We start from the raw sequence: 24,198 nt of genomic DNA, 5'->3' as shown, positions 1-24,198 counted from the left end.
TGGGACATTTGTATATTTTTTTTTTAGACCAGAGGAAATGGTGCCTCCTACTGGCCCTCCAACACCACTTCCAGCAGCAGCTGGTCTCCTATCCAGGGACTAACCAAGACAACCCTGCTTGGATTCAAGAGGAAAGCCAGCAGTGGGATGCAGGGTGGTATGCTGCTTGTTGATAGGGGTGTGGGCCACAGAAAAACTGAACTTAACACGAGGGGCCGCAGTGGCTTGCGGGTCTGCGTACCCATAGCCATACCCACACATGCAGTCAGAGACCGAGCCTTTTGGGGGTCCTAAGTTACATTTTGTTGAGGCCCCCCGCACCTTGCAAGCAAAACATTTTAGCGGCCGTCCTCTACACATTTTGCCATAGGGCATAGAGAAAACAAGTTTGATGTAAAATATTTAGTAATTTTATAACTAATTTCATGCATTTCTAATAATTTTGCCATGGGGTGGAGCATTTTTTTCTTCAGTTTTACAGGTAATTTCCTGCAACTACAAACTTTGTCAAACGGTGGGGAGAAATGTTTGCAGTTTTTAATATGATTTCGGAGTGAGACGGCCTAACAAAATCATTGGGGGCCCCCGGTCGGTAGTTCAACCATTATTACTACAAGTTTAGATAGCTAGACTAATTTACCAAAAAAAAAAAATGTTTAGTTGACATGGCTAATTGAGAGAGATTATTATGCACAACCAAATGTCGAAATTGCACGTTGTATATTTTACTATTCTAACCCTCAACAGGAAGTTGAGACAACTGAGTTCCCAGAAAAATATATAGATTTTTTTTTGCCTGCATTCCTGATATCGGTCTACCAGAATGACATATCGTCAAAAACAATGGAGAAAATGCATATTATAACATTTCTATGATACAGCCTACAGTAGTAACCTATGTGTGTTGTTCAATGTAGCTTACGTTCAATGAGATTTGACAAAAAAACACTTTATAAAATAACATGTATTATTATCCCCATACCATTATTATAGTGAATCAGACCCTCTGCCTATTGGCATCTTAGCTTATTCAAGCATGTCCCAAAATACAACACTGCCCCTTTAAGACATAAAAAAGCTCTATCTGACTCGATTTTCAAGGATGGCTAGAAATGTACACGTTTTTGTGCTGTTGTAGGAAGCAATCACACCCCATTGCAGACCAGAAATTATCTGTAACTTGGCTATTAACCAGCAAAGAATATGAATAAATGTGCACACGTGGTTACATGCGTTGTGCTGTCAATCGAATCATCAGACTCTGCCTGCGCTCTGCCTACATCAAAATCACCGACAGTCTTGTTAGATTTGTTTCTGTATGTTGCATTGAAAGGTGGACAATATGTTGATTTGATCACAATTCCAACAATAGAGGGACTCGTTGATTATGTAAACTAACAGGGCAAACTACTAAAGTTGAGGGAAGTTCAATCTCGTGCATCTCTTTGCGGGCTGGTATTTCATCTGCGCGGCAGTCCTGGGGAAGCTGCGCCCCAGCACGCGCACAGCTTAGAGGGAACATTGCTCACAGCTGTTCTGTTCAAAGAATATTGTACACTATCAATTCCTTCTGGTCAAAAAGTATCCTCCAGCTAAATAGTCATTTGTTAAAGTAGAATTTCGGAGAAGATTATTTTTAATCGTAAGTAAAGTTCCTGGTACTTGAACTAAGAGTCCTGCCCGTTGTTGCCTCACCGGCCCACACAGTGGCTGTCGTTGTGTCGTGTCACGGCCCTGTGTAGAGAACACACTGCTCTAATCTATCGTTCTGCCCCTGAACAAGGCAGTTAACCCACTGGTTCCTAGGCCATCATTGAAAATAAGAATTTGTTCTTAACTGACGTGCCTAGTTAAATAAAGGTAAAAAAAATGTAGGTCAATGGGTGAAGCAGTGGTGGAGCACAGTCTTCTGGCCCAGAGCGTTGGGAGAGTTTTTACTCCATAAATTAGCTCAATGTTGCCCTTTGTTTAAGGCCCTGGCCTAGGCAGAGGGAATGTGATGAGCACTGGCTCATGTGACAGTTGAGAAACACGCTGGTCAAATGTTCATGAGAGGGAGGGATGGGAAGGGAATGTTCTCAGCTCTGCTAGATGCTCAGTAGAGGGCAGCCATAAACAGATCTCCATTAAGAGGTTACCAGGCCAGGCTCTTTCACTCTCTCTCTTCCTCTGTTTTCATTCTTGTTTTCTTTCTCTCCATCTCTCTATTTCTAAATAGTTTTTGCCAGCATGGTATAAACTCCCAGTGTGGTTTGTTACAGCATACATATCCCGGTATGCATCTTTTGTGGTGCTGGCAAGGAGCATTATTAATCTGAAATGTTGCAGTATCCATCCTATTATCACTGCATGACGTTTACTTACAGGAGAAAGATTGAGTTTTAAACCTCCTAATCCACTACTCATAGGTGACCCACTGATGCTGTTGATAAAGATTGCTGGTTCCCTTTTGACTACCACAGTTTGTCTGCAAATAATTCTTAGGTATAGCTTTAACATGGAAAGTTGCCATGGAAGTTGTCATCACACTATAATAGAATGATCTCATTGGGCTTGTGGAAAGGCTATGAATATAAAGCACACACTTATTGTCTAGAAGCTGTCAGTGTTACTGCAGTGTCTTACTGCTTGGCATCATCTATTAAGGACTTAATGTAATTCCATAGGACAAACATTAAAGCACATTTTAAGATGAGCAAGATTAAGATTAGTGTAATAATTGCTTGTTGTGTTCATTTGGAGCATGTGCTTCTCTTCTGACTCATGCTCTGGCCTCCGCATTAGATGCCTGCCATCACTCTTCCTCAGCCCTCTAGTCTCTGACACACTGATGGGCCTGAGCAAGACGCTGTGCAGATTCCTTAATCTTTCTATCTCAGGAGCAAGGTGATTTGTAGATCAGTGATTCGGCCCAGTGCATTGCTCAGGCTGGATACCTGGAACATCTGCCGTGACATCAGAATCTCTGGCACATGACTTTACAGTAAGGAAGCCCTGTGTTGCTATTGATATAACGTTTAAATTGGAATGATGTCAGGTCGACTAAAGTCTAAGCATGGTCAAATGTATTACAAATATTCCGTCAGAAATATTACCATGAATTGGGAACAATTTAAAGAAACTGATGAAGACCAAAATCATCCAAACATTGTTGTAATGGTTACAGCAAAGGGCAGTCATTCTCTGGAGCAGACCCTGCCTTTCTTCTTTGTTAAATGTGAAATTCATCTGAGCAATTGCCCCAAAATAATTGAATTTAGTTGCGCGCTTAAAAAAACATGAAAACATTGTTTTCCCCTTGAACAAACAATTAACCCTAGGCATACTGTTTTTCGGTGTTCACAAACCACACCCTCGCCCCTACCAACTTGCTTGGAGGGCGCTCCGTTGTCACATGTTGCTGATGGAACTCAGACGGTGACTTCAAGGGTGGCAAGGGATCAAATAAACCAATCCATTTCAGGACACACTCATGACTTGAATAATGCAATTCATGTTCCACTTTTAAATAATAAAACAAGCATGACCTTCAAAATGAGGAAATTCCCCCTGTAGATATAAACCCCCCCAGTAACAGCTAAAATAATTATTTGGGAGGTATTTCATATGTTACGTGTATCAAGCCTTGAAATCCGACACATACGAATACAGGTGACTCATAATTAGGGATGACTACTATTTTGTGTGAAATTTTAAAATGATGCTTAAAAAACGATGCAGTGTGTTATGGGATACCACTTCGCTCTGAAGCCGGCAGTGTAGCCGACTCGGTCAAAGTTGTTATCGAAGGGATTAATTAGGCCCTTCACCCTTTCACTCCCTCAGCTTTGGGACACCTGTGCATATGGCGGAAGCGCGTGTGAACGTCCAAATGGAGGGACAAAGGGAAGGGGGTGATTTGACACAAGGAGTAAATACACAGTAAATAACGAATAACGAGTAAAAAATAACATGGCTATATACAGGGTGTACCAGTACCAAGTCGATGTGCAGGGGTACAATGTAACCTAAGTAGCGATGTGCATATAGTAGGGGTTGCCATACCAGGCCGTGATACAGAATACATAGATCAAACACTAGTATGGAATGGAACAATCTAATATCTCATGACAAAGAAAAAATACTGTTGGTTTGACATCTGAGTTCTAATCAAACTAATATTTGAAATGGTATGTGTTTTCTTTACATTAATAAGTGGTATATCCTTTTGATAAATGATTAGTCAAAAGAATGAGACTCGTGTTTCATGTCTTAGTTGAATTGGTTTGAATTAATTTCTTCTTCCTTCAATTCAAATGTAATTCAAATTCTGCGTCCCTTGAGGTGTGGCCAATTCAAATTAGTTCTGGGTTGTTTTTCATCAGCCTTGTTGGCCTGTCACAAGGTATTCGGGGTTGCTTTTCTTTCGGAAAAATGCTTGACTTGTTACCTTACTACGTACTGTACTTATTAACATATTCCCTGAATATTGAGCCTAATTCAGTGGGGCAAGAAAGTGCTCTTTCTCTCTGTACTTGTTGGCCATCATGGTGTGTCTGCTGGGAGTCTGATGTTTAAACTGAGGGCTACTGTATTGACCCAATGTGTGTTTTTCAGAGACTCAAGAAGCCGCCGCCACCATCAAAAAGCATAGGTAAGGCCTGTTTCATAAGGAACATGTGACCATCATCAATCTCCTGTAGATGAACATGTGTGGTAGTAGATCACTATCAGCTAACGGAGAGGCAGGCAGCGGGCGACTTATCTTCAAAACATCCCCACACGAGTCTTCTCTAGTACAGTAGCAAACAATATGGGCAGACAAACATAAAGGTGTACCTCTGCCTGTGTCCATTAGCATGTCCTGTCACCTAATTTCATGGGCGGCAGGTAGCCTAGCGAAGGTCACTTGCTCGAATCCCTCAGCCGACAACGTGAAAACTCCACCAGATAATTGTCATCCTCTCCAGTTCTGAATGCTTGGTTAGGGGATGCTTTAAAGATTTAAACGCCACTCAAAGATTTTCACAAGTGGCAATTGCTGTAAATCTCCAGAGATGATGCCTAAATTGGTGCGTTATTAAGAATGCCTTGAGTTGAGAGTGTTGCGCTACGACCCCAAGTTCAAGATTCAGGGCAAAGAAACCAACATCTAAGACTTTCCCAACTTTGTTTACTGCCAAGTAGTACACTCAGTCCAGATCTAAGCCGAACTGCCAAGGCCGACAGAGGCGTGATGCATGTAGGGAGTTAGGATCATTTGATTCCTGTCTGATAGCACAATGTACTCTCACATAGCACACTCCTAGGGCTTTCATCCCTGCGGCTGTTAGAGGAGATACAAGACCTCTGGTATAATGGGTTTTAACTATGCCATAGATCTAGATCTCTGGAGGCAGGGAGACTTCCCTAATGCCCTCAAGGTGTAGGATTAATGACTTGTCCCGTTCATTCTAACTGCTCACATATTTGTATTTATATTTGAATTACTTTTCCGAATTGAAGAAGGTACTTGGCTGTTCTATATTGCACCGGCATTCAGCTAGATATCTGTCTTGATTGGAAAAAAATCATGTTTTCTCTTCTGAGGTTGTTGTTTCCGAGAGGGGTGCTAAGACTGACATATCTAGCACACCCACATCTGAAGTTAAAGGCGCTTGCAAAAAGCACTGCAAAGATTTCTGTACTCTCCCTTTAGTCTGCACAGGAAACACTTGTCTCCACATCCTCCTGCCTGTCTGCAGAATATCTGTTTAGTTTGCTCTGTGTTCGAGTGGCTGTCCTCATAGACTCATGATCCACGGTAAAGAGAGGAGGACGTTACTAAACAACGGAAACATGCTTCGCTTTTCAGCTCGAAAACCCGAGGTCCCGAGCGCCGACAAGAAGCCCCAACATCCCCATCCTGAGGATAGAGGTAAGGGTCGCCCTCTTCCCTCCCTTCCACCTATCTGCCCTTTCCCATTAAGGGGTGAGAAACCTCTCCCCCCCCCCCCCCCTGGGAGCAGCACTTGTGCCCCCGCAGATGAGTTGGTGTGAAGAAGGTTGCAGACAACACCTCCCACCTCCCAATCAGCCCCGACAGCTCCAAGGGACATGTGGCTCTCCGGATGAGAGCCCACCCCACCAATCACATCCTCTCCGATATCACATATATATTTTTTTTAGCGGCGTTGCAGTTCACCCTGGCCCTGTGTATGTGGGGAGTCAGTCTCATCCGTAACACCAAAGGAGAGTTTGCTCTGTTTGCCGATAGACATGCAGGTCTTGATTTACTAAGTGTTCGTACCAAGTGTCAAGGAGAAAGCTGACATTTTGCCTGTGCATAACTGTGAATGCTTGGGAAAGCTGTCCTTAAGGGTCTAGACACTAGACAGACACTTGTCGTACAGATAACGGTAGGGATCCACTTTTTGACAGTAGAACAGCATGAAGGGCGATGGTGATTATGCTAATGTGCTTTTGACCTGGTCCTGGTTCCCTCGCTACAGTGGTGACTTTTTCCCCCCTCTTTATTAACAAGTAAAGGTTTATACAATTGGAGGTTTAATACAATCGATGGACAATTTATCAAATTGCCCACCAGTTCACACATACTATGGATAGTTTTATTTATTTATCCTATAGAAATTCTATGATTTCTTCCCCCTATTGTGTAAGAGACATTATGTACAGTGCCTTCAGAAATAATTCACACCATTTGACTTTTTACACATTTTGTTGTTACAGCCTCAATTTAAAATTGATTGAGATTTTGTGTCACTGGTCGACACACAGTACCCCATAATGTCAAAGTGGAACTACATTTTTTTTTACAAATTGATAAGAAATGGAAGGCGGAAATGTCTTGAGTCAATAAGTATTCAACCCCTTTGTTATGGTAAGCCTAAATAAGTTCAGGAGTTCAAATTTGCTTCACAAGTCACATAAGTTGTATGGACTCACTCTGTGAAATAATAGTGTTTAACTTGACGACTCCCTCATCTCTGTACCCCACACATTCAATTAATTATCTGTAAGGTCCCTCAGTCGAGCATTGAATTTCAAACCCAGGTTCAACCACAAAGACCAGGGAGGAATTCCAATGCCTTCCAACGAACGGCACCTATTGGTGGATGAGTAAAAAACAGACATTGAATTAGGGCTGACCCCATTTAGTCGACTGGTTGATTGTTTGGTCAATAGGTGTTGGCCGACCGAGATTTATTTAGTCGAGCAGTAGCAAAAAATGATAATTCATGGTGTACCATACACCGGTCTGAATCACGCCTGTCTGAGTGGACTGATCCATTGTGGAGGCTGTGGGGATGGCATAGTCAATCGCTCTAAGACATGTGCTACTGAAATTGTATATGGTTATATTACGAAAGAACAATGGTGCAAAGCTAATAAAAATAATATATTTTTTTTTATAACAAATGCAGATAGCGGCCACTGTCCGCGGTTCTGAAACATCAGTGTGCTGTTGAGTTGGTACCTTTTCCTAGACAATGTTGCTCAATGTCGCCACCCTTTGTGTTGATGACAACTTTGCACACTCTTGGCATTCTCTCAACCAGCTACACCTGGAATGCTTTCCCACATATAATGACCACTTGTTGGCTGCTTTTCCTTCATTCTGCAGTCCAACTCATCCCAAACCATCTCAATTGGGTTGGGGGCAGGTGATTGTGAAGGCCAGGTCATCTGATGCAGCACTCCATCACTCTCCTTTTTGGTCAAATAGACCTTACACAGCCTGCAGGTGTGTTGGGTCATTGTCCTGTTGAAAACAAATTATAGTCCCACTAAGCGCAAACCAGATGGGATGGTATATCACTGCAGAATGCTGTGGTAGCCATGCTGGTTAAGTGAGTCTTGAATTCTAAATAAATCACTGATATTGTCACCAGCAAAGCACCATCACACCACCTCCTCCATGCTTCACAATGGGAACCACTCATGCAGAGATCATCTGTTCACCTACTCTGCATCTCAAAAAGACATGGCATGACAGATTTACACTGGTCTAATGTCCATTGCTCGTTTCTTGGCCCAAGCAAGTCTATTCTTATTATTGGTGTCCTTTTAGTAGTGGTTTCTTTGCAGCAATTCGACCATGATGCCAGATTCAGTCACCTCTGAACAGTTGATGTTGATGTCTGTTACTTGGGCTACATTCTGAGGTGCAGTAAACTCTAATGAACTTATCCTCTGCAGCAGAGGTAACTCTGGGTCTTCCTTTCCTGTGGCGGTCCTCATGAGAGCCAGTTTCATCATAGCACTTGATGGTTTTTGCGACTACACGACAGAGAGGGCTCCCTCGCTTCTAGTCCTAAGGAAACTTTGCAGTCATTTTTTTTTTTATGTTTTATTTCTTACATTGTTAGCCCAGAAAATCTTAAGTGTTTTTACATACAGCTGGGAAGAACTATTAGATATCAGAGCAGCGTCAACTTACCAGCACAATGACCATGAATACGACTTTCCCAAAGCGGATCCTTTGTCCAAACCACCCAGGGCATTTGAACTGATTCTGGAGGCTGACCCAAAACAATGCAGCCGGAGGAGAGGCAGACGGAGCGGCCTTCTGGTCAGACTTTGGAGGCGAGCACACCACCCACCGCTTCTGAGTATATTACTCGCTAATGTCCAGTCTCTAGATAACAAAGTAGACAAAATTAGGGGAAGAGTTGCTTTCCAGAAAGACATCAGGGAATGTAAGATACTCTGTTTCACGGAAACATGGCTCTCTCGGGATATGCTGTCGGAGTCTGTACAGCTACCTGGATTCTCTGTACTTCGCGCTGACAGGAATAAACATCGGGAAGAACGGCGGGGGTATATGTTTCATGATTAACAACTTATGATGTAATTGCAACAACATACAGGAACGCAAGTCATTTTCTTCACCTGACCTTAGAATTCCTCACAATCAAATGCTGACTGTTTTATCTCACGAGAATTCTCCTCGGCTATTGTCACAGCAGTTTATATCCCCCCTCAAGCCGATACCACGTCGGCCCTCAAGGAACTTCACTGGACTTTATGCAAACTGGAAACCATATATCCTGAGGCTGCATTCATTATAGCTGGGGATTTTGTTAACAAAGCAAATTTGAGAGCAAGGCTACATAAATTCAGTATATTGACTGTAGTACTCGCGCTGGAAAAACACTGGATCACTGCTACTCTAACTTCCGCGATGCATACAAGGCCCTCCTTTCGGCAAATCATTTTTCTCCTCCCTTCCTATAGGCAGAAACTCAAACAGGATGTACCCGTGCTAAGATATATTCAACACTGGTCTGACCAATTAGAATCCATGCTTCAAGAATATTTTGATCACGCGGACTCACACATATTCCGGTTAGCCTCAGAAAATAATATCGACGTGAGTGAGTCTATCAGGAAGTGCATAAGAGATGTCGTACCCACTGTGAGTATTAAAACCTACCCTAACCAGAAACCGTGGCTGGATGGCGGCATTTGCGCAAAAATGAGATTGCAAACCATCGCAATTAAACATGGGAAGGTGACAAACAAGCAAAATGTCAGTATAGAGACAAAGTGGAGTCGCAATTCAATGGCTCAGACACCAGATGTATGTGGCAGAGTCTACAAACAATCACGGACGACAAAAGGAAAACCAGCCACGTCACAGACACTGACATGTTGCTTCCAGACAAACTAAACAACACTTTTGCCTGCTTTGAGGATAATACAGTGCCACCGAAGCGGCCCGCTATCAAGGACTGTGGGCTCTCCTTCTCCATGGCCGACGTGAGTAAGACATTTAAACATCTTAACCCTTGCAAGGCTGCCAGCCCAGACGACATCCTCAGAGCATGCGCAGACCATCTGGCTGGTGTGTTTCCAGACATATTCAATCTCTCCCTATCCCAGTCTGCTGTTCCACTATGCTTCAAAATGTCCACCATTGTTCCTGTACCCGAGAGGTTAAAGATAACTGAACTAAATGACTATTGCCACGTAGCACTCACTTCTGTCTTCATGAAGTGCTTTGAGAGTCTAGGATCATATCACCTCCACCTTACCTGTCACCCTAGACCAGGCCTGAGCAACTACAGTCCATGGGGACCTGATTCCCCAGCTAACACACCTGACTCCAATAATCAACTAATTATGATCTTGAGTTAAAAATGCAATTAGTTTAAATCAGGTGTGTTTGCTAGGGATGGGGGAAAAGTGTAACACGAATCAGGCCCCCAAGGACTGCAGTTGCCTAGGCTTGCCCTATACCCACTTCAATTTGCTTACCGCCCGACTAGGTCCACAGACGATGCAATCCCCATAACACTGCACACTGCCCTATCCCATCTGGACAAGAGAAATACCGATGTAAGAATGCTGTTCATTGACTACAGTGCTTCTTCAACCTCCGGAGGCTGAAGAAATTTGTCTTGTCACCTAGAACCCTTACAAACTTTTACAGATGCACAATTGAGAGCATCCTGTCAGGTTGTATCACAGCCTGGTACAGCAACTGCACCACCCACAACCGCAAGGCTCTCCAGAGGGTGTTGTGGTCTGCACAACGCATCACTGGGGGCATGAAAGGGATAACGAATCCAATTGTTTGTGTTATCCGTTTCGGGAAAGTACCGTCGTAATTGTGCACCCAACTCACTCAGGTGCTTCGCTAGATCACATTTGACATTGTCCCTAAGCTTGAGTTCAGTTGCACCCAAAAAAATTATACAGTGATGGAAAGACCTGTGTGTTGTCCTTGTTAATGCAGACAGAGAAGAGGTCCAACTTCTTAATCTTAGCCTCAATTTTGTCCCGCACATTGAATATAGTTGCTGAGAGTCACTGTAATCCTAGATTCAGACTATTCAGGCGAGAAAAAACATCACTCAGATAGGCCAGTCGTGTGAGAAACTCGTCTTCAAGTGGTCAGACAAGTGAAAATTATGGTCAGTAAAGAAAATTTTAAGCTCGTGTCTCAATTTTTTTTAAACGTGTTAAATCTTTGCCCCTTGATAACCAGCACACTTCTGTATGTTGTAAAAGCGTTACATGGTCGCTGCCCATATCATTGCATATTGCAGAAAATACACTAGAGTTCAGAGGCCTGGCTTTAACAAAGTTAACCATTTTCACTGTCGTGTCCAAAACGTCTTTCAAGCTGTCAGGCATTCCCTTGGCAGCAAGAGCCTCTCGTGGATGCTGCAGTGTACCCAAGTAGCATTTAGAGCAACTGCTTGAATGCATGTTACCACTCCACTATTTCTCCCTGTCATGGCTTTTGCGCCATTAGTACAGATACCAACACATCTTGACCACAAGTCCATTTGATGTCACAAAGCTGTCTTAAAAAATATCCTCTCCTGTTGTCCTGGTTTCCAGTTTCCATATTTGCGCCTCTTCGATGGTCCAACGTCCCTGTCTGTTGTTCGGTGCTTTCCCGGTTAAGGGGGCAGTAGCTCTTCGGCTGTATCAGATTCACAACTGTCAGTGTCCATGCTAGCTGAGCTAACAAAAAATGTAGAATTACTGATGCTAGCATTGGATGTGCTTATGGAAGCAGAACAACTTGTGTCATCAACAGGTGCAGGTGTAGTACTGCTGGTAGTAGCAGTACTACCAACAGAGCTGATATGTGTCTCTATGAACGCGGGCCTTACTTTTTTTTTTTTTACCGTTAATCAATTTTCGAGGAGCAGCTACGTTTGGCTACATACGGAACGTTAGTGGAGTTCCCGCTAGAACGCTAGATGGTTGAACTTTATTTTGGGGAGAGATAAGAGGCTACTCAGGCGAGAGAAAAGCCTCACCCATTGGAAAATCTAAATAGGCTGTTTGAAAATGCTAAGAGAAAAAAAAGTACATTTAAAAAAAATAAAAAAAATAATGTGAATCACATTTTTATTTGGCGTACCCATGACAGCATTGTGCGTACCCCAGTTTGGGAATGCCTGCCGTAGAGGAAGGAAACCGCTCAGGGATTTCACCATGAGGCCAATGGTGACTTTAAAACCGTTACAAATGGCTGCGACAGGAGAAAACTGAGGATGAATCAAGAACATTGTCGTTACTCCACAATACTAACCTAAGTGAAAAGAAGGAAGACTGTACAGAATAAAATTTTCCAAAACATGCATATGGCACTAAAGTGAAACTGCAAAAAATGTGGCAAAGAAATGTACTTTAAGTCCTGAATACATTATGTTTGGGGAAAATCCAACACATCAGTCAGTACCAATCTTCATATTTTCTAGCATGGTGGTGGCTGCATCATGTTATGTGTATCCTTGTCATCGGCAAGAACTGGGTCATTTTTATGATAAAAAGAAACGGAATAGAGCTAACTAAGCACAGACAAACTCCAAGAGCAAAACCTGGTTGTCTGCTTTCCAACAGACACTGGGAGACAAATTCAGATTTCATCAGGACAATAACCTAAAACGCAATGTTAAATATACACTGGAGTTGCTTTCCAAGATGTATTGAATGTTCCTGAGTGGCTTAGTTAAGTTTTGACTTAAGTTGGCTCAAATCTAAGGCAAGACTTTAAATCAAATCAAATTTATTTGTCACATACACATGGTTAGCAGATGTTAATGCGAGTGTAGCGAAATGCTTGTCCTTCTAGTTCCTACAATGCAGTAATAACCAACGAGTAATCTAACTTAACAATTCCAAAACTACTACCTTATACACACAAGTGTAAAGGGATAAAGAATATGAATGAGTGATGGTACAGAACGACGTAGGCAAGATGCAGTAGATGGTATCGAGTACAGTATATACATATGAGATGAGTAATGTAGGGTATGTAAACAAAGTGGCATAGTTTAAAGTGGCTAGTGATACATGTATTACATAAAGATGCAGTAGATGATAGAGTACAGTATATACATATACATATGAGATGAATAATGTAGGGTATGTAAACATTATATTAAGTAGCATTGTTTAAAGTGGCTAGTGATATATTTTACATCAATTTCCATCAATTCCCATTATTAAAGTGGCTGGAGTTGAGTCTGTGTGTTGGCAGCAGCCACTCAATGTTAGTGGTGGCTGTTTAACAGTCTGATGGCCTTGAGATAGAAGCTGTTTTTCAGTCTCTCGGTCCCAGCTTTGATGCACCTGTACTGACCTCACCTTCTGGATGATAGCGGGGTGAACAGGCAGTGGCTCGGGTGGTTGTTGTCCTTGATGATCTTTATGGCCTTCCTGTGACATCGGGTGGTGTAGGTGTCCTGGAGGGCAGGTAGTTTGCCCCCGGTGATGCGTTGTGCAGACCTCACTACCCTCTGGAGAGCCTTACGGTTGTGGGCGGAGCAGTTGCCGTACCAGGCGGTGATACAGCCCGACAGGATGCTCTCGATTGTGCACTTGTATAAGTTTGTGTGTGTTTTGGTGACAAGCCGAATTTCTTCAGCATCCTGAGGTTGAAGAGGTGCTGCTGCGCCTTCTTCGCGATGCTGTCTGTGTGGGTGGACCAATTCAGTTTGTGTGTGATGTGTACGCCGAGGAACTTAACTTACTACCCTCTCCACTACTGTCCCATCGATGTGGATAGGGGGGTGCTCCCTCTGCTGTTTCCTGAAGTCCACAATCCTCTCCTTAGTGTTGTTAACGTTGAGTGTGAGGTTATTTTCCTGACACCACACTCCGAGGGCCCTCACCTCCTCCCTGTAGGCCGCCTCGTCGTTGTTGGTAATCAAGCCTACCACTGTAGTGTCGTCCGCAAACTTGATGATTGAGTTGGAGGCGTGCGTGGCCACGCAGTCGTGGGTGAACAGGGAGTACAGGAGAGGGCTCAGTACGCACCCTTGTGGGGCCCCAGTGTTGAGGATCAGTGGGGTGGAGATGTTGTTACCTACCCTCACCAATGGCTGTCGAGCAATGATCAACAACCAACTTGATAGAGCTTGAAAAATGTTTAATAATATTGTACAATCCAGGTATGCAAAGCTCTTAGAGACTTACCAAGAAAGACTCACAGCTGTAATTGCTGCCAAATGTGGCTCTAACATGTATTGACTCAGCGGTGAGTTCTTATGTAAATGAGATTTCTGTATTTCATTATCAATACATTTGCTACAATTTATAGATATGTTTTCACTTTGTAATTATGGGATACTGTGTGTAGATGGATGTGAGGATAATTTGTTTTGTTTTTTAATCTATTTTGAATTCAGGCTGTAACACAAAATGTGGAATAAGTCAAGGGGTATGAATACTTTCTGAAGGCACTGTATCTCTCTGGAAGTTTCGTTGTATGTCAGCATCCCTGGTGGTTTCAGAGCAACGTCAGCTGCTGTCTGTCCTTTGAGACACTGTTGCTCGACAGCCCTCAAATTAAAACGTGGAGCTCAAGTCTGTTCCACTGCTTTTTTTCTTCCCCTCTAATCAGGGACTGATTCAGACCTGGGATACCAGGTGTGAGCAATTAATTATCAGGTAGAACAGAATACCAGCAAGATTTGAATACTCCTGCTTTACAACAATGTTATTTTACTTGAAAGCTGTGCTGCTTTAAGCGTCATGTTTTCTAAACAGGCAGTCAGCTTCCTGACCTCAACATACTTTTTCTGAGATGTTCATGTTTGCAATCAACACTCTTCTTCCAGGGTACTAATCAGATAAGTCACCTATAAGTCACCAAATAAATTAACTCCATGTGGCCTAATCTATGATTGAGAGAGAGAATGCAGAGTGGAACACTCAATTGTATAAAATGGCTGAAGGTGCTGTTTACTATCAGTTGTCAGACTGAATGTAGGACAAAGTGTTGTGAGTGTGCTGTTAACACGGTGATGAAGTTGACACTAATGTGTCACTAATTGACATCCAAGTCTATCTTGTGAAGATGTCTCATAGGCCTCTCTTCTGACCTACTTTTGTGTGTGGGTGTGGTGGACCTGTGTACACATATTTTTCAGGTCCTTTTGTAACACGTTTGTTGTTCTATTGTCAATCAATCGTGATTTAATATTACCATCCTTTTTGGTGTAGCAGGAACCACATCAAATGGCATATGTAATTTGCTTTTGAATACTTAGGGACATTTATATAATGTCCATATTTATAATAATAGGGACATTTCATAGCACAGGGGGATTGAGGCGCTATCAATTAATTTGTGTTGTAACTATCTGCTTTTGTTTGCTGTTGTCTCTCAGCCCCCAGTCAGGCTTAATATTTATTTATTTAACCTTTATTTAACTAGGTAAGTCAGTTAAGAACAAATTCTTATTTACAATGACGGCCTAGGAACAGTGGGGCAGAACGACAGATTTTTACCTTGTCATCTCCGGGATTCGATCTCGCAACCTTCCGGTTACTGGCCCCACGCTCTAACCACTAGGATACCTGCTGCTGCATATGTTGCACCGCCATGCTACATGCTGATTATGTAAGCCCAGAAGACCATAGGCCTATTTATATGTGCATAGACCTGTTTTAATTAAATATCTTCCCCTCTAATCAGAGGCTGATTCAGACCTGGGACAACAGGTTTGTGCAATTAATTATGAGGTGAAAAACAGTAGTGGTAGGGACTAGGATTGGGCAATATACTGAATCCTGGTGTATTTTTGAAATACCCTCTGTATGATTTTCCATTACAGTCAATACTGTTTTTAATAAATGTGAATATTTGTACATTTTAAATGAATACCTGCAGTCAACTTGTCCACTAAGTATTACGTAAAACGGATGGCCTTCATAATTTCGCCTGTTAAATTAGTTTGAATTATATATCTTACCAATAATGGTTTCCCAAAACAGCTGTTTTGAGCCAGTCATGTATTTCTTTACCAAGTAGCACAACAACCCAAGAAGCTCTTGTTTAGCTAGAGTTTCCTTCAGCGCAACTTAAGTGAGATGATCACGTTACACTTGTATGAAATTCACTACTAATATTTGCCAGCTATACATCTTATACCTATTAAGTGAACTCCACTACATACAGTGCCTTTGGAAAGTATTCAGACCTCTTTACTTTTTACACATTAGGTTAAGTTACAGACTTATTCTGAAATTGATTACAAAAAAACAAAACAAAAATTCTCAATCTACACACAATACCCCATAATAACACAGTGAAAACAGGTTTTTATACACTTTTACCAATGTATATAAAAAACATACCTTATTTACATGACTATTCAGACCTGAAATTGAGCTCTGTTTCAATTGATCATTCTTGAGATGTTTTTACAAATTGATTGGAGTCCACCTATGGTACATTCAATTGATTGAACATGATTTGGAAAGACATATATGTGTGTGTGTGTGTGTGTGTATATATATATATATGTGTGTGTGTATATATATATATATATATATATGGTTCCAGCGTTGATAGTCCATGTCAGAACAAAAACCAAGCCATGAGGTCGAAGGTATTGTCAGTAGAGCTCCGAGACATGATTGTGTCGAGGCACAGATCTGGGGAAGGGTACCAAAAATGTCTGTCACATTGAAGGTCCCCAAGAACAGAGTGGCCTCCATTTTTAAATGGAAGAAGTTAACAATTTCCAAGACTCTTCCTAGAGCTGGCCGCCCGGCCAAACTGAGCAATTGGGAGAGAAGGGCCTTGGTCAGGGAGGTGACCAAGAACCCGATGGTCACTCTGATAGAGCTCCAGAGTTCTTCTGTGGAGATGGGAGAACCTTCCTGAAGGACAACCATTTCTGCAGCACTCCACCAATCAGGCCTTTATGGTAGAGTGGCCAGACAGAAGCCATTCCTCAGTAAATTGCACATGACAGCCAGCTTGGAGTTTGACAAAAGGCACCTTAAAGACCCTCAGACCTTGAGAAGCAAGATTCTCTGTTCTGATGAAACCAATATTGAACTATTTGGTCTGAATGCCAAATGTCACGTCTGGAGGAAACCTAGCAACATCCCTATGGTGAAGCATGGTGGTTGCAGCATCATGCTGTGGGGATGTTTTTCAGCGGCAGGGACTGAGAGACTAGTCAGGATTGAGACAAAGCTGAACGGAGCAAAGTACAGAGATCCTAGATCAAATCCTGCTCCAGAGTACTCAAGACCTCGGACTGGGTCGAAGGTTCACCTTCCAACAGGAAAACAACCCATAAGCAAACAGCCAAGACAACGCAGGAGTGGCTTTGGGACAAGTCTCTGAATGTCCTTGAGTGGCCAAGCAAGAGCCTGTACTTCAACTCAATCTGTCATTCCTGGAGACCTGAAAATAGCTGTGCAGCAACACTCCCCATCCAACCTGACAGAACTTGAGAGGATCTGCAAAGAAGAATGGGAGAAACTCTCCAAATACAGGTGTGCCAAGCTTGTTGCGTCATATCCAAGAAGACTCGGTGCTGTAGTAGCTGCCACAGGTGTTTCAACAAAGTACTGAGTAAAGGGCCTGAATACTTGTGCAAATGTGATATTTTAGTTTTGTATTTTTAATACATTTGTAAATATGGGAAAAAAACTGTTTGCTTTATCATTACGGGGTATTGTATGTATTTTGATGAGGGGGGGGGGGATTATTTAATCCCTTTTAGAATAAGGCTGTAACGTAACAAACGCGGAAAAAGTCAAGGGGTCTGAATATTTTCCAAATGCACTGTAATTCAAAAAAATTCAAATTATATTTTGGGTCAGAATATTTATGTATATGTGATATTTAAGTTTTTGCTTTGTCATTATGGGGTATTGTGTATAAATTGATGGAGGGGGGGGGTAATTTAATAAATTTTTGAATAAGGCTGTAACGTAACAAAATGTGGAACAAGTCAAGAGGTTTGAATACTTTCCGAAGGCACTGTATACAAAAGTATGTGGTCTCCCCTTCAAATGAGTGGAATTGGCTCTTTCAGCCACACCCATTGCTGACAGCTGTATTAAATCGAGCACACCGCCATGCAATCTCCATAGACAAACATCGGCAGTTGAATGTCCTTACTGGAGAGCTCAGTGACTTTCAACATGGAACCATCATAGGATGCCACCTTTCCAACAAGTCAGTTCGTCTAACTTCTGCCCTGCTAGTGCTGCCCCGGTCAACTGTATGTGCTGTTGTTGTGAAGTGGAAACGTCTTGGAGCAACAAGTGGTAGTCCACACAATCTCACAGAATGGGACCGCCAAGTGCTGTAGCGTGTAAAAAATCTTCTGTCCTTGGTTAAAACACTCATTACCGAGTTCCAAACTGCCTCTGGAAGCAACGTCAGCTGAACTGTTCGTTGGGAACTTAATGAAATATCAGGGGAACACTACCTGCCCAGCTGCATAGTGCCCACTGTAAATTTTGGTGGAGGAGGAATAGTGATTTGGGGCTGTTTTTTATGGTGTGGGCTAGGTCCTTTAGTTCCACTGACGGGAAATCTTGACGCCGCAACATGCAATGACATTTTAGACCGTTCTGTGTTTCCAACTTTGTGGCAACAGTTTGGGGAAGGCCCTTTCCTGTTTCAGCATGACGATGCCCCCGTGCACAAAGCGAGGTCCATACAGTAATGGTTTGTCGTTCAGTGTGGAAGAACTTGACTGGTCTGCACAGAGCCCTGACCTCAACCCCAGCTAACACATTTGGGATGAATCGGAACGCTGACAGCGAGCCTGTCCTTATTGCCTAACATCAGCACCTGACCTCAATAATGCTCTTGTGGCTGAATGGAAGTCCCCGCAGCAATGTCCCAACATTTTGTGGAAAGCCTTCCCAGAAGAATGGAGGCTGTTATAGCAGCAAAGTGGGGACCAACTTTATATTAATGCACATGATTTTGGAACAAAGTGTTCAAGGAGCAGGTGTCCACATACATGTAGCATATCCAGCTGGGTTTTGCTAACATTAACTTAGTGCCTGACGTTAGCTTGCAAGATCAAGCTTGTTGGTAATAGCAGCAGAGACAATCCCCTCCTGTAATAAGATACATGCTGTCAAATGTTTTTTTTGTGCGTGTGCTGCAAGCTGCGTTTTGAGATACTTGCATAACTTTATTAGCTGTGTTGTCTTGTCTTAGTAGTACATGTTTGCATGCGCTCATTAACATTTACCTGGCATTTAAAAACAAATGTCCCTAGCAATTAAAAACAAATATCGATAAGAGTGGAAAAGGTGCTCGTGCATTTCTTTTTTTATATTCATAAGGATTCCCAGCGGCTACTCTTCCTGGGGTCCAAACAGGAAACAGCTTGGTAGGTAATCAGCTTCCTGACCTCAATTAACCTTCTCTGGGATGGTTTACAATTAATAATTCTTCCAGGGTATTCATCAAATAAATTAACTCCATGTGGCCTAATCTATGATTGAGAGAGAGAATGCAGAGTGGAACACTCAATTGTATAAAATGGCTGAAGGTGCTGTTTACTATCAGTTGTCAGATTGAATGTAGGACAAAGGGTTTGTGTGTTGTGAGTGTGCTGTTAATACGGTAATTTAGTTGACACTAATGAGTCACTGGTTGAGGGGGAACAACCAGGGAGGTGGATCTATCTGGTGAAGACATCTCAAAGGCCTCTCTTCTGACAGATTTTGTGAGCCCAGAAGACCATGACCTAATATATACAGTTAATTCAGAAAGTATTTAGACCCCTTGACTTTTTCCACATTTTGTTACGTTACAGCCTTATTCTAACATGGATTCAATTGGGGGGGTTTTTACCCCACAAAAAACAACTGAAATATGTGCCTTTTTTTACTCATTTACATAAGTATTCAGGCCCTTTACTCAGTACTTTGTTGAAGAACCTTTGGCGGCGATTACAGCAGAGTCTTCTTGGGTATGACGCTACAAGCTTGGCACACCTGTATTGGGGAGTTTCTCCCATTCTATGCACATCCTTTCAAGCTCTGTCAGGTTGGATGGGGAGCATCGCTGCACAGCTATTTTCAGGTCTCTCAAGGACATTGAGACTCGTCCCGAAGCCACTCCTGCGTTGTCTTGGCTGTATGCTTAGGGTCGTTGTCCTGTTGGAAGGTGAATCATGAGCGCTCTGGATCAGGTTTTCATCAAGGATATCTCTGTACTTTGCTCTGTTCTTCTTTCCCTCGATCCTGACTAGTCTCCCAGGCCCTGCCTCTGAAAAACATCCCCACATCATGATGCTGCCACCACCATGCTTCACTGTAGGGATGGTGCCAGGGTTCCTCCAGATGTGACGCTTGTCATTCAGGCCAAAGGGTTCGACCTTGTTTTCATCAGACCAGAGAATCTTGTTTCTCATGGTCTGAGAGTCCTTTTGGTGCCTTTTGGCGAACTCCAAGCTGGCTGTCATGTGTCTTTTACTGAGGAGTGTCTTCCTGGCCACTTCCTACCTTAAAGACCTGATTGGTGGAGTGCTGTAGAGATGGTTACCCTTCTGGAATGTTCTCCCATCTCCACAGAGGAACTCTGGAGCTCTGTCAGAGTGACCATCGGGTTCTTGGTCACCTTCCTGACCAAGGCCCTTCTCTCCCGATTGCTCAGTTTGGCCAGGCGGCCAGCTCTAGGAAGACTCTTGGAGGTTCCAAACTTCTTTCATTTAAAAATGGAGGCCACTGTGTTCTTGGTAACCTTCAATGTTGCAGAAATGTTTATGTACCCTTCCCCAGATCTGTGCCTCTACGCAATCCTTTTCTCTGAGCACTATGGACATTTCCTTCGACCTCATGGCTTGGTTTTTGCTCTGACATTCACTGTCAACTGTGGGACCTTTTTATATAGACATTCAATCAATTTGAATTTACCACAGGTAGACTCCAATCAAGTTGTAGAAACATCTCAGGGATGATCAATTGAAACAGAATTCAGCTCAATTTCGAGTCTCATAGCAAAGTATCTGAATATTTATGTAAGTAACATTTCTATATGTCTACATTTCTAAAGACTTGTTTTCGCTTTGTCACTATGGGGTATTGTGTGTAGATTGAGGAAAATGTTTTATTTAATCCATTTTAGAATAAGGCTGTAATGTAACTAAATGTGGCACAGTTAAGTGGTCTGAATACTTTCTGTAATATACAACTAACTCTTATGTAAATGTCCTGTACTTTGGGCTATGGTTTAGGTATCATTTTCAGTTCTGCCATATGTATATAGAGTGTCTGGTAATTGACTAAAATCTAAATGTAGCCTAAATATTTGTATTAATACATTTCTTTCATGTATGTAAGTTTCCTTTTTGTTTTATCCTCAAAGCACCCTTAGTTTTTATATATATATATATGGTAGCTCCAGGTAGGGCTGTTACGGTGACTGTATTACCGCCACACTGGCAGTCACGAGTCATGACCACAGTCAAAGTCCACGTGACCGTTTAGTCTCGGTAACTAGCTTCTCCAAGTTCTGATGCTGCTGCTGGTCATTAGTAGCCTACCGAACTCGTTAACTGCCTGGTACTCAGCACTCTATTGTCCCTCTAATCACTCTTACGTCAATGCAAATGTCTTAGAAAATCTAATCAAAACACTTAATGAGAGCCCATGAGCTCATGTTGCGCAACATTTCTATAGGCTATGCAGTTGCATGAGAGAGCAAGAGTTTTGATGTTCTCTATTAAAAAGAGGATCCCATCAGCTTCTATAGGCTGACTTACTGATTTATTTCTCAACTTTCCTAATATTAAACACATTGGTTCTCTTTACAACAGCTTACCTGGCTGGCATGATAATGAACTATGTGAAAAGTGTCCTCTATTAGGTATTTAAGTGCATAGATGACATGTATTTATTTACCCACTGCCCATGTCTCGAGACATGTGCATGACAATGCACCATTCTAAATAAATAAAAAAATGCACACATTATTTAGTATTTGTAAAGAGGAGATTAAATCAAGAACAGTCTGATGGGTGACTATTAGCGTATCACTTGTGAATGATGTCCAGCTTTGTGTGCAGTAAGACAAGAAACGGCACATGCCATTTTTTTCTTTTCTTTTTGACTTTTTCAAATCATAGTCGCACCACTCATTTAGCCTAGCCCATAGGCCTATATTTTTTTTTAAAGATTTGTTTCACAACTAAAGTGGCCAAAACTTCTTACAATTAAGCACATTAATCTGCTTTACAATGGGTATAGAGCCTAACTAGCATACATGCGCTGCACGTGAGTTTCAAGTTTGGGGAAGATCATTTTCACCATTAAAATGTACCTTTTTATAATAAAAGCTTTGCACTTGCAGTCATTTTTGAGAATGGTGTTTTCCCACTAATTGATTGCATTTTGGAACATTCACATTTATTTTCTGCGCTTACAATGTTAAGAAATAGGCTAATAGTTTATCAAGCATTTAAGCTAAATGTTCTGATCTGTTGCGTCAGCCTCATTTGCTTTTGAATATTATTTTTTTAATGCAAGTGGTTGTATTAATTTGGGACCTATTGCATCCCACAACTGTCCCAGACAATGTTTGGAATATTTTGTTCTATGCAGGATAGTAGATTGACATAGGCTAGTACTTTTGCTGTTTGTTAGGCCTACTTATTTTGTTGGCTGACGAAAAGTAAATGTGGACAGTTCTTCCAACCTCTGAATTGGATAAGGACGCGCGCAGTTGTGTCCTTGGGAGGGTTTGGCCGGTTGTGATTTCCTTGTCCCATCGCACTCCAACGACTCCTTGTGGCAGCCGGGAGGCTGTTTTCATTCGCTGGGCGGTGTTTCCTCCGACATATTGGTGTGGTTGGCTTCTGCGTTAAGAGGTCATTGTGTCAAGAAGCAGTGTGGCTTGGCAGGGTCGTGTTTTGGAGGACGCATGGCTCTTGACCGTCGCCTCTCCCGAGCCCGAAGGGGAGTTGCAGCAATGGGACAAGACTGTATCTACCAATTTGGGTATCACAAAAGTAGAAAAAAATAACTTGCCGTGTCCGGTCACTTTACAGAAGTGATGTCACTAGCAGTCCTCAGGGTGGCTGAAAAAATGTCCTTTGCCGTGGCGTTCCCCCCCTTTCCAATGATGACCTCAGGGCCACGGGGACCCTTGTCTCTCTAGAGCTAGTAGAAATATATGGCTATTTTTTCCCCCTTTCAAATCAAAGAAATACACTTTTTCTTGGTTGACCTATCTAATCGGCCTCAATGCATATGACACGTTTCACAGGACTGTTTGTTTATTTCTCTTTGAAGAATGAAGAATTTCCCTAATGAGATTAAGGGTTGGCTACTTTACTGTTATTGTGGAGTATGCCTTGGGACAGATGCTAACATGTCCTGGCTGCTGAGAATGAAAAATGAAGGCACCTAAAACAAACATTAACCTTTCTGGCTTTGTGCCATATAATTAAAGAAATATTTGATCACAATGATCATGCTGATTCAGAATCAATCTCTCTCTCTCTCAAGGTGACAAGACAGATCACAAAGTGTCAAAGCCTACTGCCCCTCTGGTCCCCCCCAAGAAGCCCGTACCCCCGCCAAGCAAGGGAAGACCAGCCAGTCTCCCTCCAAAACGACCAGACAAGCCTCTCGCACCCTCCCCAGGGTCCAAGTAAGTTTCCCCGTACTTCTGCCCATCTTTCTTTTCTACCATCTCTCCCTCCGTTCAAACATCCATTCGGCCGATGTGTGAGCCGTCTAGGGTCACTTGTTGGGTATATATACTGCACATTGAGGAAGGACAACATTGCCTAGTTCTGACTCATGCCTCTGTTGCATAATGATATTTGTATAATAATGTTAATAAACTAATATAAACACCAACAAACCAATGCATTTAGTTTCTTTGTTTGTCATGCCTTTAGACATTTTATTAACGCTGAAATATTCTATTTTCTAAATCTACAGGTAATAAAGCCAGAATCCTTCATTTTTCTAGGCGCACTCGTGCTCCTAAATAAAAGATTCCAGGTCGCATAGCAAAATATCAGGCACATATGCAAATAAAATGGTCTCACTGTACCACTACTGCTTACAACAATTACTAATGTTACTGATGTTGGTTTCCCCCCTCTACAGGCACAATGGAGAGGTGCCTTCCACGCGACCAAAGTCTGACATTGAGCCAACATTACCCACCAAATCAATAACGCTGTCTGGTGACTGGGGGGACAAAGCCCCTGACATGGGTATGTATGGCTCTGCTGAAGTGAACTGTTATTTTGAGGACATTCTGAGCATTAAGACCTTGAACAAGACATGCAGTGAAACGTTAATTTGGGGTCCTGAAAATATACACTTCCCTTCCACAATTATAAAGCCTCATGATAACATTATTATACTGAACAAAAATATAAATGCAACATGCAACCATTTCAACAATTTTACTGAGTTACATTTCATATAAGGAAATCAGTCAATTTTAAATAAATG

The 24,198-nt window shown here is 42.3% G+C and overlaps 1 protein-coding gene across 7 annotated transcripts in view; it reads left to right on the top strand.

Annotated features, from left to right (window-relative positions):
• Positions 1–24,198, top strand: part of LOC135557652 (CD2-associated protein-like) — a 112,958-nt gene that overhangs the window by 73,954 nt on the left and 14,806 nt on the right. For all 7 annotated transcript variants that reach the window (XM_064991138.1, XM_064991134.1, XM_064991133.1 and 4 more), the window contains 4 exons: positions 4,597–4,633; positions 5,834–5,896; positions 23,233–23,377; positions 23,845–23,954. In XM_064991138.1, coding sequence (XP_064847210.1) covers positions 4,597–4,633; positions 5,834–5,896; positions 23,233–23,377; positions 23,845–23,954 — 355 coding nt within the window. The remainder of the gene's footprint in view (positions 1–4,596; positions 4,634–5,833; positions 5,897–23,232; positions 23,378–23,844; positions 23,955–24,198) is intronic.

Source organism: Oncorhynchus masou, chromosome 16 (genome assembly GCF_036934945.1).
Source record: "Oncorhynchus masou masou isolate Uvic2021 chromosome 16, UVic_Omas_1.1, whole genome shotgun sequence".
In the NCBI taxonomy this organism is placed as follows: domain Eukaryota; kingdom Metazoa; phylum Chordata; class Actinopteri; order Salmoniformes; family Salmonidae; genus Oncorhynchus; species Oncorhynchus masou.
This window is presented reverse-complemented; position numbering and strand designations above follow the sequence as displayed.